Genomic DNA, 13,103 nt, shown 5'->3' with positions numbered 1-13,103 from the left:
CCGTATGAATGGCACACATACACAATCCACGTCTCAAATGACGCAAATGCCTGAAAATCATTCTTTAACACGTCTCCTCCCCTTCATCTACACTGTTTGAAGTGGCTTTAATTCATACGTGACATCAACAAGGGATCATAGACTGAACACGTGAAAGCAGGTGAAAGCTATGTCAGCATGTGTTCATCATGTTTTGTACACTCAGTGTGTATATATATATATGTCATTTATTGTCATAAATAATACAATTTCAAAGGCTAAAGTGGTTGGTGGAACCCTTCATAAAGGGGTATAGGTAGAAGCAAACAGGGGGCTCTTTGAAAACCCCCCCAAATAAACCTAAATAAACCCTCTGAAAAAGGTTCTACCCACATTAGCACCAAAAAAAGAAGTTCCCCTATGACGACATACCGAAAAAAAACACTGGATGGTTCTAGTTCGCAAACCTTTTTTTACGAAGAGTGTACGCATGAGACTTTCATCTAAGTCTCTTCATAATGAGGTAGACCTACAGGCTAGGGTGTAACAGTCTCTCTTCATAATGAGGTAGACCTACAGGCTAGGGTGTAACAGTCTCTCTTCATAATGAGGTAGACCTACAGGCTAGGGTGTAACAGTCTCTCTTCATAATGAGGTAACCCTACAGGCTAGGATGTAACAGTCTCTCTTCATAGTGAGGTAGAACTACAGGCTAGGGAGTAACAGTCTCTCTTCATAATGAGGTAGACCTACAGGCTAGGGTGTAACAGTCTCTCTTCATAGTGAGGTAGAACTACAGGCTAGGGTGTAACAGTCTCTCTTCATAGTGAGGTAGACATACAGGCTAGGATGTAACAGTCTCTATTCATAGTGAGGTAGAACTACAGGCTAGGATGTAACCGTCTCTCTTCATAATGAGGAAGAGCTACAGGCTAGGATGTAACCGTCTCTCTTCATAGTGAGGTAAAAGTACAGGCTAGGATGTAACCGTCTCTCTTCATAATGAGGTAGACCTACAGGCTAGGATGTAACAGTCACTCTTTATAGTGAGGTAGACCGACAGGCTAGGGTGTAACAGTCTCTCTTCATAGTGAGGTAGACCTACAGGCGTGGATGTAACAGTCTCTCTTCATAGTGAGGTAAAACTACAGGCTAGGGTGTAACAGTCTCTCTTCATAGTGAGGTAAAACTACAGGCTAGGATGTAACCGTCTCTCTTCATAGTGAGGTAGACCTACAGGCGTGGATGTAACAGTCTCTCTTCATAGTGAGGTAAAACTACAGGCTAGGGTGTAACCGTCTCTCTTCATAGTGAGGTCAAACTTCAGGCTAGGATGTAACCGTCTCTCTTCATAGTGAGGTAGACCTACAGGCTAGGGTGTAACAGTCGCTCTTCATAAGGAGGTAGACCTACAGGCTAGGGTGTAACAGTCTCTATTCATAATGAGGTAGACCTACAGGCTAGGGTATAACAGTCTCTCTTCATAATTAGGTAGAACTACAGGCTAGGGTGTAACAGTCCCTCTTCATAATGAGGTAGACCTACAGGCTAGGGTGTAACAGTCTCTCTTCATAATGAGGTAGACCTACAGGCTAGGGTGTAACAGTCTCTCTTCATAATGAGGTAGACCTACAGGCTAGGGTGTAACAGTCTCTCTTCATAATGAGGTAGACCTACAGGCTAGGGTGTAACAGTATCTCTTCATAATGAGGTAGACCTACAGGCTAGGGTGTAACAGTCTCTCTTCATAATGAGGTAGACCTACAGGCTAGGGTGTAACAGTATCTCTTCATAATGAGGTAGACCTACAGGCTAGGGTGTAACAGTCTCTAATCATAATGAGGTAGACCTACAGGCTAGGGTGTAACAGTCTCTCTTCATAATGAGGTATACCTAAAGGCTGGGGTGTAACAGTCTCTCTTCATAATGAGATAGACCTACAGGCTAGGGAGTAATAGGTAATGACATGATACAATCCCGGGTCTTCATGTGATAACCACAGCTTCCTTATATTTTGTGGATAGGAGAGTCGTGTTTTAAGGGGTCTGAGTCTCCCTCCTCATAGTGTATTAGGACTGGCCTAGCACACAAGACAGGAAGTGGTGACATCATCATTATTCACAGTGTGGGGGTCAGGAGGATATAGCATCCCACGGGGTGGGGGGTAGACACACACACAAAGGCAGGCACACACACACACATAACAGAGAGAGGGGTAGAGACAGAGAGAGGGGTAGAGACAGAGAGAGAGGTAGAGACAGAGAGAGAGGTAGAGACATAGAGAGAGAGGTAGAGACACAGAGAGAGAGGTAGAGACACAGAGAGAGAGGTAGAGACAGAGAGAGAGAGAGAGGTAGAGACAGAGAGAGAGGTAGAGACAGAGAGAGAGGTAGAGACAGAGAGAGAGGTAGAGACAGAGAGAGAGAGAGAGAGAGAGAGGTAGAGACAGAGAGAGAGAGAGAGGTAGAGACAGAGAGAAAGGTAGAGACAGAGAGAGAGAGAGAGGTAGAGACAGAGAGAAAGGTAGAGACAGACTCAAATGGGAAATATATAGAAGAAAAAAAACTTTTTCCCAAACACAGTGTGTCTAAACTCTGGTGTCCAAACACCCAGCGCGCCCTAGACCTTCTGTCTGAGGCCAAACTAGGCTCACCCAGCCACATAATAATACACACAGGCACAAACGACCTGAGAGCACAGCAGGAAAGAGTGGCCAAAGCACTGAAGGGAGTGATTGAAAAGGCTTCTTCTACTTTCCCCAACGCACAAGTGGTTATCTCCACCCTGCTACCACGAAAAGACTTCCACCCTGCCACAATACAGCGGGTAAATGCAAGTATTTCCCGTGACTGTGCCTCAAAACCAAACGTTTTCCTGGCCCACCACTCCACCCTGGACTTGAACAGCCTCTATGACCAGGTCCACCTCTACAAGGCAGCAGTGCCCACCTTTGCCCGAACTCTAAAGGACATCGCTCTCAAACGTATCCCCAACACTTCACACAGGAGCAACAGATCAATAGACACCCCATCCAGACCAGCGGGACACCCTCCCAGATCTGCAGGACCCCCCCCCCCCTGGACCTACACATAGAGGACCCACGCCAAGAGGAATTACATCCAGACCACAGTACACCCAGACACATCCACACCCCCACCCCAACCAATCAACACCCCCCCACGTCAACCATGCCCACACCCCATTTAGGACCCCTCAGATCAGACCTATGCCACTCCTGCCCACCCCATGCACCCCACCCCCGCAAAGAGGGCCTCAACATGGAAGCCACACATACGCCCAGGTAGTGAGCGGGCAAACAGTCCCAACCCCCACTCTCACACTCGCCGAAGCCAATGGCATGTACCAGACGCTCAGCAGGCTCTGCTCACACTTACTGGCCTGAGGCCAAACCACGACCAACAACATTGGACACTCTATGGAACAAAAAGCCTTCACTATATTATCCTGGAATATCCAAGGCCTGAGGTCATCTGCCTTTGGCCTAAAGAGCAGAAACCCGGACTTCACCAAAGAAATCGGTAATACAGACATTGTCATCCTGCAAGAAACCTGGTATAGAGGAGACGGACCCACTGGTTGCCCTCTAGGTTACAGAGAGCTGGTAGTCCCATCCACCAAACTACCAGGTGTGAAACAGGGAAGGGACTCAGGGGGTATGCTAATTTGGTATAGAGCAGACCTAACTCACTCCATTAAATTAATCAAAACAGGAACATTTTACATTTGGCTAGAAATTCAAAAGGAAATTATCCTAACAGAGAAAAATGTCCTCCTGTGTGCTACCTATATCCCCCCACTAGAATCCCCATATTTTAATGAAGACAGCTTCTCCATCCTGGAGGGGGAAATCAATCATTTCCAGGCCCAGGGACATGTACTAGTCTGTGGCGACCTAAATGCCAGAACCGGACAAGAACCTGACACCCTAAGCACACAGGGGGACAAACACCTGCCTGGAGGTGACAGCATTCCCTCCCACATATGCCCCCCTAGGCACAACTATGACAACATAACCAACAAAAACGGGGCACAACTCCTGCAGCTCTGTCGCACGCTGGGTATGTACATAGTCAACGGTAGGCTTCGAGGGGACTCCTATGGTAGGTACACCTATAGCTCATCTCTTGGCAGTAGTACTGTAGACTACTTTATCACCGACCTCAACCCAGAGTCTCTCAGAGCGTTCACAGTCAGCCCACTGACACCCCTATCAGACCACAGCAAAATCACAGTCTACTTAAACAGAGCAATAATCAATCATGAGGCATCAAAGCCAAAGGAACTGAGTAACATTAAGAAATGCTATAGATGGAAGGAATGCAGTTGGGAAACCTACCAAAAAACAATTAGGCAACAACAAATTCAATCCCTTTTAGACAATTTCCTGGGTAAAACGTTCCGCTGTAATAGTGAAGGTGTAAACTTGGCAGTAGAAAATCTTAACAGTATATTTGACCTCTCAGCTTCCCTATCAAATCTAAAAATCTCAAATAGAAAACCGAAGAAAATTAACAATAATGACAAATGGTTTGATGAAGAATGCAAAAATCTAAGAAAGAAATTGAGAAACCTGTCCAACCAAAACATAGAGACCCGGAAAACCTGAGTCTACGCCTTCACTATGGTGAATCACTAAAACAATACAGAAATACACTACGGAAAAAGAAGGAACAGCATGTCAGAAATCAGCTCAATGCAATTGAAGAATCCATAGACTCTAACCACTTCTGGGAAAATTGGAAAACACTAAACAAACAACAACAACAAGAATTATCTATCCAAAATGGAGATGTATGGGTAAACCACTTCTCCAATCTTTTTGGCTCTATAACAAAGAATAAAGAGCAAAAACATATACATGATCAAATACAGATCTTAGAATCATCTATTAAAGACTACCAGAACTCACTGGATTATCCAATTACATTGAATGAGTTACAGGACAAAATAAAAACCCTCCAACCCAAAAAGGCCTGTGGTGTTGATGGTATCCTCAATGAAATGATCAAATATACAGACAACAAATTCCAATTGGCTATACTAAAACTCTTTAACATCATACTTAGCTCTGGCATCTTCCCCAATATTTGGAACCAAGGACTGATCACCCCAATCCACAAAAGTGGAGACAAATTTGACCCCAATAACTACCGTGGAATATGTGTCAACAGTAACCTTGGGAAAATCCTCTGCATTATTATTAACAGCAGACTCGTACATTTCCTCAATGAAAACAATGTACTGAGCAAATGTCAAATTGGCTTTTTACCAAATTACAGTACAACAGACCATGTATTCACCCTGCACACCCTAATTGACAACCAAACAAACCAAAACAAAGGCAAAGTCTTCTCATGCTTTGTTGATTTCAAAAAAGCCTTCGACTCAATCTGGCATGAGGGTCTGCTATACAAACTGATGGAAAGTGGTGTTGGGGGTAAAACATACGACATTATAAAATCCATGTACACAAACAACAAGTGTGCGGTTAAAATTGGCAAAAAACACACACATTTCTTCACACAGGGTCGTGGGGTTAGACAGGGATGCAGCTTAAGCCCCACCCTCTTCAACATATATATCAACGAATTGGCGCGGGCACTAGAAAAGTCTGCAGCACCCGGCCTCCCCCTGCTAGAATCCGAAGTCAAATGTCTGCTGTTTGCCGATGATCTGGTGCTTCTGTCACCAACCAAGGAGGGCCTACAGCAGCACCTAGATCTTATGCACAGATTCTGTCAGACCTGGGCCCTGACAGTAAATCTCAGTAAGACCAAAATAATGGTGTTCCAAAAAAGGTCCAGTCACCAGGACCACAAATACAAATTCAATCTAGACACTGTTGCCCTAGAGCACACAAAAAACTATACATACCTTGGCCTAAACATCAGCGCCACAGGTAACTTCCACAAAGCTGTGAACGATCTGAGAGACAAGGCAAGAAGGGCATTCTATGCCATCAAAAGAAACATAAATTTCAACATACCAATTAGGATTTGGCTAGAAATACTTGAATCAGTCATAGAGCCCATTGCCCTTTATGGTTGTGAGGTCTGGGGTCCGCTCACCAACCAAGACTTCACAAAATGGGACAAACACCAAATTGAGACTCTGCACGCAGAATTCTGCAAAAATATCCCCTGTGTACAACGTAGAACACCAAATAATGCATGCAGAGCAGAATTAGGCCGATACCCACTAATTATCAAAATCCAGAAAAGAGCCGTTAAATTCTACAACCACCTAAAAGGAAGTGATTCACAAACCTTCCATAACAAAGCCATCACCTACAGAGAGATGAACCTGGAGAAGAGTCCCCTAAGCAAGCTGGTCCTGGGGCTCTGTTCACAAACACAAACACACCCTACAGAGCCCCAGGACAACAGCACAATTAGACCCAACCAAATCATGAGAAAACAAAAAGATAATTACTTGACACATTGGAAAGAATTAACAAAAAAACAGAGCAAACTAGAATGCTATTTGGCCCTAAACAGAGAGTACACAGCGGCAGAATACCTGACCACTGTGACTGACCCAAAATTAAGGAAAGCTTTGACTATGTACAGACTCAGTGAGCATAGCCTTGCTATTGAGAAAGGCCGCCGTAGGCAGACATGGCTCTCAAGAGAAGACAGGCTATGTGCTCACTGCCCACAAAATGAGGTGGAAACTGAGCTGCACTTCCTAACCTCCTGCCCAATGTATGACCATATTAGAGAGACATATTTCCCTCAGATTACACAGATCCACAAAGAATTCGAAAACAAATCCAAATTTGAAAAACTCCCATATCTACTGGGTGAAATTCCACAGTGTGCCATCACAGCAGCAAGATTTGTGACCTGTTGCCACGAGAAAAGGGCAACCAGTGAAGAACAAACACCATTGTAAATACAACCCATATTTATGCTTATTTATTTTATCTTGTGTCCTTTAACCATTTGTACATTGTTAAAACACTGTATATATATATATATATAATATGACATTTGTAATGTCTTTACTGTTTTGAAACCTCTGTATGTGTAATGTTTACTGTTAATTTTTGTTGTTTTTCACTTTATATTTTCACTTTGTATGTTGTCTACCTCACTTGCTTTGGCAATGTTAACACATGTTTCCCATGCCAATAAAGCCCTTGAATTGAATTGAATTGAATTGACAGAGAGAGAGAGAGAGGTAGAGACAGAGAGAGAGGTAGAGACAGTGAGAGAGGTAGAGAGAGAGAGAGAGGTAGAGACACAGAGAGAGAGGTAGAGACACACAGAGAGAGGTAGAGACAGAGAGAGAGAGGTAGAGACACACAGAGAGAGAGGTAGAGACACAGAGAGAGAGGCAGAGACAGAGAGAGAGGCAGAGAGACAGAGAGAGAGGCAGAGAGACACAGAGAGAGAGGTAGAGACACAGAGAGAGAGGTAGAGACACAGAGGGTGAGGTAGAGACACAGAGAGAGAGGTAGAGACACAGAGAGAGAGGTAGAGACACAGAGAGAGAGGTAGAGACACAGAGAGAGAGGTAGAGACACAGAGAGAGAGGTAGAGACAGAGAGAGAGGTAGAGACACAGAGAGAGAGGTAGAGACAGAGAGAGAGGTAGAGACAGAGTAAGAGGCAGAGACACAGACAGAGGCAGAGACACAGAGAGAGGTAGAGACAGAGAGAGAGAGGTAGAGACAAAGAGAGAGGTAGAGACAAAGAGAGAGGTAGAGACAGAGAGAGAGGTAGAGACAGAAAGAGAGGTAGAGACAGAGAGAGGTAGAGACAGAGAGAGAGGTAGAGACAGAGAGAGAGGTAGAGACAGAGAGAGAGGAAGAGACAGAGAGAGAGGTAGAGACACAGAGAGAGAGAGAGGTAGAGGGAGAGGTAGAGACAGAGAGAGAGGTAGAGACAGAGAGAGTGGTAGAGACAGAGAGAGAGGCAGAGACACAGAGAGAGGCAGAGACACAGAGAGAGAGGTAGAGAGAGAGCCACAGAGCCCCAGGACAACAGCACAATTAAACCCAACCAAATCATGAGAAAACAAAAAGATAATTACTTGACACATTGGAAAGAATTAACAAAAAAACAGAGCAAACTAGAATGCTATTTGGCCCTAAACAGAGAGTGCACAGTGGCAGAATACCTGACCACTGTGACTGACCCAAAATTAAGGAAAGCTTTGACTATGTACAGACTCAGTGAGCATAGCCTTGCTATTGAGAAAGGCCGCCGTAGGCAGACATGGCTCTCAAGAGAAGACAGGCTATGTGCTCACTGCCAACAAAATGAGGTGGAAACTGAGCTGCACTTCCTAACCTCCTGCCCAATGTATGACCATATTAGAGAGACATATTTCCCTCAGATTACACAGATCCACAAAGAATTAGAAAACAAATCCAATTTTGATAAACTCCCATATCTACTGGGTGAAATTCCACAGTTTGCCATCACAGCAGCATGATTTGTGACCTGTTGCCACGAGAAAAGGGCAACCAGTGAAGAACAAACACCATTGGAAATACAACCCACATTTATGCTTATTTATCTTCCCTTGTGTACTTTAACCATTTGTACATTGTTACAACACTGTATGTATATATATATATATATATATATATATATATATATATATATATATATATATATATATATATATATATATATATATGACATGTGTAATGTCTTTACTGTTTTGAAATGTCTGTATGTGTAATGTTTACTGTTCATTTTTATTGGTTATTTCACTTTTGTATAATATCTACCTCACTTGCTTTGGCAATGTTAACACGTTTCCCATGCCAATAAAGACCCTTGAATTGAATTGAATTGAAAGAGAGAGAGAGGTAGAGACACAGAGAGAGAGAGGTAGAGACAGCGAGAGAGAGGTAGAGACACAGAGAGAGAGGTAGAGACAGAGAGAAAAAATAGTATCTATTATCTACAATCTATTATCTACCTCACTTGCTTTGGCAATGTTAACACATGTTTCCCATGCCAATAAAGCCCCTTGAATTGAATTGAATTGAAAGAGGTAGAGACAGAGAGAGAGAGGTAGAGAGAGAGTTAGAGACACAGAGAGACAGGTAGAGACAGGGAGAGGTAGAGACACAGAGAGAGAGGTAGAGACACAGAGAGAGAGAGGTAGAGACACAGAGAGAGAGAGGTAGACACAGAGAGAGAGAGGTAGAGACACAGAGAGAGAGAGGTAGAGAGAGAGAGAGAGAGAGAGAGAGAGAGAGAGAGAGAGAGAGAGAGAGAGAGAGAGGTAGAGAGAGAGAGAGACAGGTAGAGACACAGAGAGAGAGGTAGAGACACAGAGAGAGAGGTAGAGACACAGAGAGAGAGGTAGAGACAGAGAGAGGTAGAGACACAGAGAGAGAGGTAGAGACACAGAGAAAGAGAGACAGCGATAGGTAGAGACACAGAGAGAGAGGTAGAGACGGAGAGCGAGAGGTAGAGACAGAGATAGAGAGGTAGAGACGGAGAACGAGAGGTAGGGAGAGAGGTAGAGACAGAGAGAGAGGTAGAGACACAGACACAGAGAGAGTTAGAGACAGAGAGAGAGGTAGAGACACTGAGAGGTAGAGACACAGAGAGAGAGAGGTAGAGACAGAGAGAGACGTAGAGACACAGAGACAGAGAGAGGTAGAGACGGAAAGAGAGGTAGAGACACAGAGAGAAAGAGGAAGAGACAGAGAGAGAGAGAGGTAGAGACACATAGAGAGAGGTAGAGACACAGAGAGAGAGGTAGAGACACAGAGAGAAAGAGGAAGAGACAGAGAGAGAAAGAGGAAGAGACAGAGAGAGAGAGGTAGAGACAGAGAGAGAGAGGTAGAGACAGAGAGAGAGGTAGAGACACAGAGACAGAGAGAGGTAGAGATGGAGAGAGAGGTAGAGACACAGAGAGAGAGAGAGAGGTAGAGACAGAGAGAGAGAGAGAGAGAGAGAGAGAGCGGTAGAGACACAGAGAGAGGTAGAGACACAGGGAGAGAGAGAGACAGCGAGAGGTAGAGACACACAGAGAGAGAGACAGCGAGAGGTAGAAACACAGAGAGAGAGGTAGAGACACAGAGAGAGAGAGACAGCGATAGGTAGAGACACAGAGAGGGACAGCGAGAGGTAGAGACACAGAGAGAGAGGTAGAGACACAGAGAGAGAGGTAGAGACACCGAGAGAGAGGTAGAGACACAGAGAGAGAGGTAGAGACACAGAGAGAGAGACAGCGAGAGGTAGAGATACAGAGAGAGATGTAGCGACACAGAGAGAGAGACAGCGAGAGGTAGAGACACAGAGAGAGAGACAGCGAGAGGTAGAGACACAGAGAGAGAGGTAGAGACACAGAGAGAGAGGTAGAGACACAGAGAGAGACAGTGAGAGGTAGAGACACAGAGAGAGAGAGGTAGAGACACAGAGAGAGAGAGGTAGAGACACAGAGAGAGAGACAGCGAGTGGTAGATGTGAGAATGGAGTCGTAGTTACAGCAAGCAGCAGGCCTACTACCATCTAGTGGATCAGAGCTTTGTGTTGCCATGGTGCATCAGCCTCAAATGATAGCCTGTACTCTCCTCCTATAACATGACACACACGACTCAGCTGAAGGACATTTGAAATCCAGCATTACAGAGGTGTTGGTGACGTATCTCTATCTTACCACGCTCTCTCTGAGAGAGATAGTGGCTTGAAGAGCTTGAATAATATGATTCTTCTGAAGCCTAATTGTCTAGCCAGGGGCTTGCGAAGAGCACAACTAACCACGGTCAACCAAAACAAACTATTTCATAATTTCCCAATATGAGCAATATTCATAGTGGCTTGATGTTTGGTTAGGTAAACACATAGACTACACACAGATAGACCCCCATTATGTAACAGTAGACCTACTGTCTTATTGTACACAATTATGTACTGTAGTACACGTTTCTTCTCTCTTACCTTTGCGAATGAGGTCTTCTGTGTCCTGGTCGAAGCCCAGTCGGTGGCATTTGCTCCACAGTCCCATGTTGGTGGAGTTGTACTGCCTGCTACACTCGTCCGCGGCGGACATAGCGAACAGCTGCCTTCTGTTCCGGGCTAGGAGCAGCTTGTCCTCCCAGCGGTCCAGTCTGGAGCGGCTAGCCCGCAGAGGGAGGCTGTTGTTGGGGATGTAGATAAAGCCTGGGTTCTTACGGCTGGAGAAGCTTCGACAGCGCTCCCGATACCTCCGCGCGTCCGTCTCGTACCAGTGGTCGGAACAGATCGCCACTGCTAGCATTCCTAGGGCGCACAGAGAGAGGGACAGGCCGGCGTAGAGCAGTAACTTCCCTGCAGCCATGCTCGGTTTCTCTGCTTTTCTCAGAGCCGCCGCATCAGCACCACCAGCCTATGGACAGCTCCTCTGCTCTCCTCTCCTCGCTCTGTCGGTCTGTCGCTTTGTCAGTCAGCACAGCGCTGCTACGGCTACAACCCACCTCCAACGAATCAGTTTACATCTCCCCTTGGCGCCGATAGCAAGACCATCATCGAGGTTACAACCATGAGCAAATAGAATTTAAGTCTAGGTTGCAAATCATAAAATTCGTTGAATCTACCGAATAAGGCAAGGTCCTTGCTGTAAAATAGAGTTCCTTTCCGTTCTTTCCTGCGTACGGGAGAGAGTGATCTGGAGAGAGGGAGCGAGCAGCTGCAGCTGTTCGGATGCTGCCTCGACGAGTGAAAAGATGCTGATCTCACTCCCCGGCTCTCAGCAACCCTCCATCTGCTGCGATTAGGCGGAATGGGGCGAGACAGGAACAAACGTCCACGCAGAACACAGAGTTTTTTTTCTTCCCCCAAAGCGTTTCAGTTCGAGTCGAAAACCTACAAAACCAGAGAAACAAGGAATATTATTAGCCTGAACAATCGTGAGATCCCACTTTCAGCATGAGCTCGGATGTTTACAAGAGCATGCCATTGCTCTTGTTGTAGGCTATTCTGTAACAGGCCACGCTACAATGTAATCTCCCCAAAAATTAAACGTTATGCTTGCTGGTTGTTCAGTGATGTTTTCTCGTGCAATGTGCACATGAAAAGGTCATGTTTTGTTGTCAGTCAAAAGCCCTTGGCATGCAGTCACCCCCACCCCCTGCCATCCCATCTGGACTAAAAGGGCTGGCCATACGTGAATGTAGAGCCGCCAAATTATCTTAATTTTCCTCGGCCTAAATAATAGGGATATGACCTCATCCAGGACGCACCGTAATCACTCATTGTCAAATTAAACCGCACAACGTCTGTCGTTCAAAAAGGGAACGTCCCCAATAGATATTTAAAAAAAAATAATACGTTGCTTCATTACCATAATAAATGTACATAAGGTAATTCAACATGAATATCCAAATGACCGTGACAAGACAATCAATTACACGCGGTTGAATACGTCTCTATGTCCATCAGGCTCAACTCAAATAGCTTACATCACATCAGTGTGTGACTCGACGAGGTTTGGACGCGCATCAACTCACCGCTCAGAACGACGCGACTTCGGCGTAGCTTTACGTTCCAATGGGATTATTTAAAACTCTACGTTCCAGATGTCTTCAAACGTTCAGTAACCGGAACAGGCTAAAGTTTCGCCTTCAAATATGAATTGCACAGAGAGACTCTGATCCCTGCTGCACTGGGCGACATTGACAGGAGCCAGGAAGCGTTGCGTAAAGATGTTATTTGACGCGGCAGATGTCGCCGTTGGGATTAACTCCTCAGAGGGATATATATATATATATATATGTATGTAGGCTAAAACAATATGCGTTACCGTTACTGTCGAGTTTAAAACCCCTCTGGCAGCTAGGCTCCCAACGCATTCAGACTAGTGTGGACAGTCTACAGCGGTGACGTCATGGTGTCCAAATTAATTGTTTATTAACAAAAAAACACCTTCTTAAAGAAATAGTACCCCCCCTCCACCCCTCTCTACTTGTGAGGCGAGGATTTACGTTTCCAAACATATTACGCCTCTATAGAAAATGGCCTGTGCTTTTGTTTTTTGACGGAATTAGCCTCATAAGAACAAAGTCGACAACCCAACAGAGCACCTGCCCGGTCTTCCGTCAGAGATGAAAGGAGTCATTGAACCAGGGGACCATTTGATATCCCTGACTGCGTA

General features: G+C 45.2%; 1 protein-coding gene across 1 annotated transcript in view; it reads right to left on the bottom strand.

The window, feature by feature from the left end:
• Positions 1-12,530, bottom strand: part of LOC139394284 (transmembrane protein 178B) — a 167,330-nt gene extending 154,800 nt beyond the window's left edge. The window contains exons 1-2 of the mRNA XM_071142311.1: positions 12,460-12,530; positions 10,913-11,815 (exon numbers count right to left, since the gene is read on the bottom strand). Coding sequence (XP_070998412.1) covers positions 10,913-11,291 — 379 coding nt within the window. The 5' untranslated portion in view covers positions 11,292-11,815; positions 12,460-12,530. The remainder of the gene's footprint in view (positions 1-10,912; positions 11,816-12,459) is intronic.
• Positions 12,531-13,103: the final 573 nt, after the last annotated feature.

This window comes from Oncorhynchus clarkii, unplaced genomic scaffold (assembly GCF_045791955.1).
Source record: "Oncorhynchus clarkii lewisi isolate Uvic-CL-2024 unplaced genomic scaffold, UVic_Ocla_1.0 unplaced_contig_10307_pilon_pilon, whole genome shotgun sequence".
NCBI lineage: Eukaryota > Metazoa > Chordata > Actinopteri > Salmoniformes > Salmonidae > Oncorhynchus > Oncorhynchus clarkii.
The sequence above is the reverse complement of the archived record's forward strand: the minus strand, read 5'-3'. Positions and strand labels throughout refer to the sequence as shown.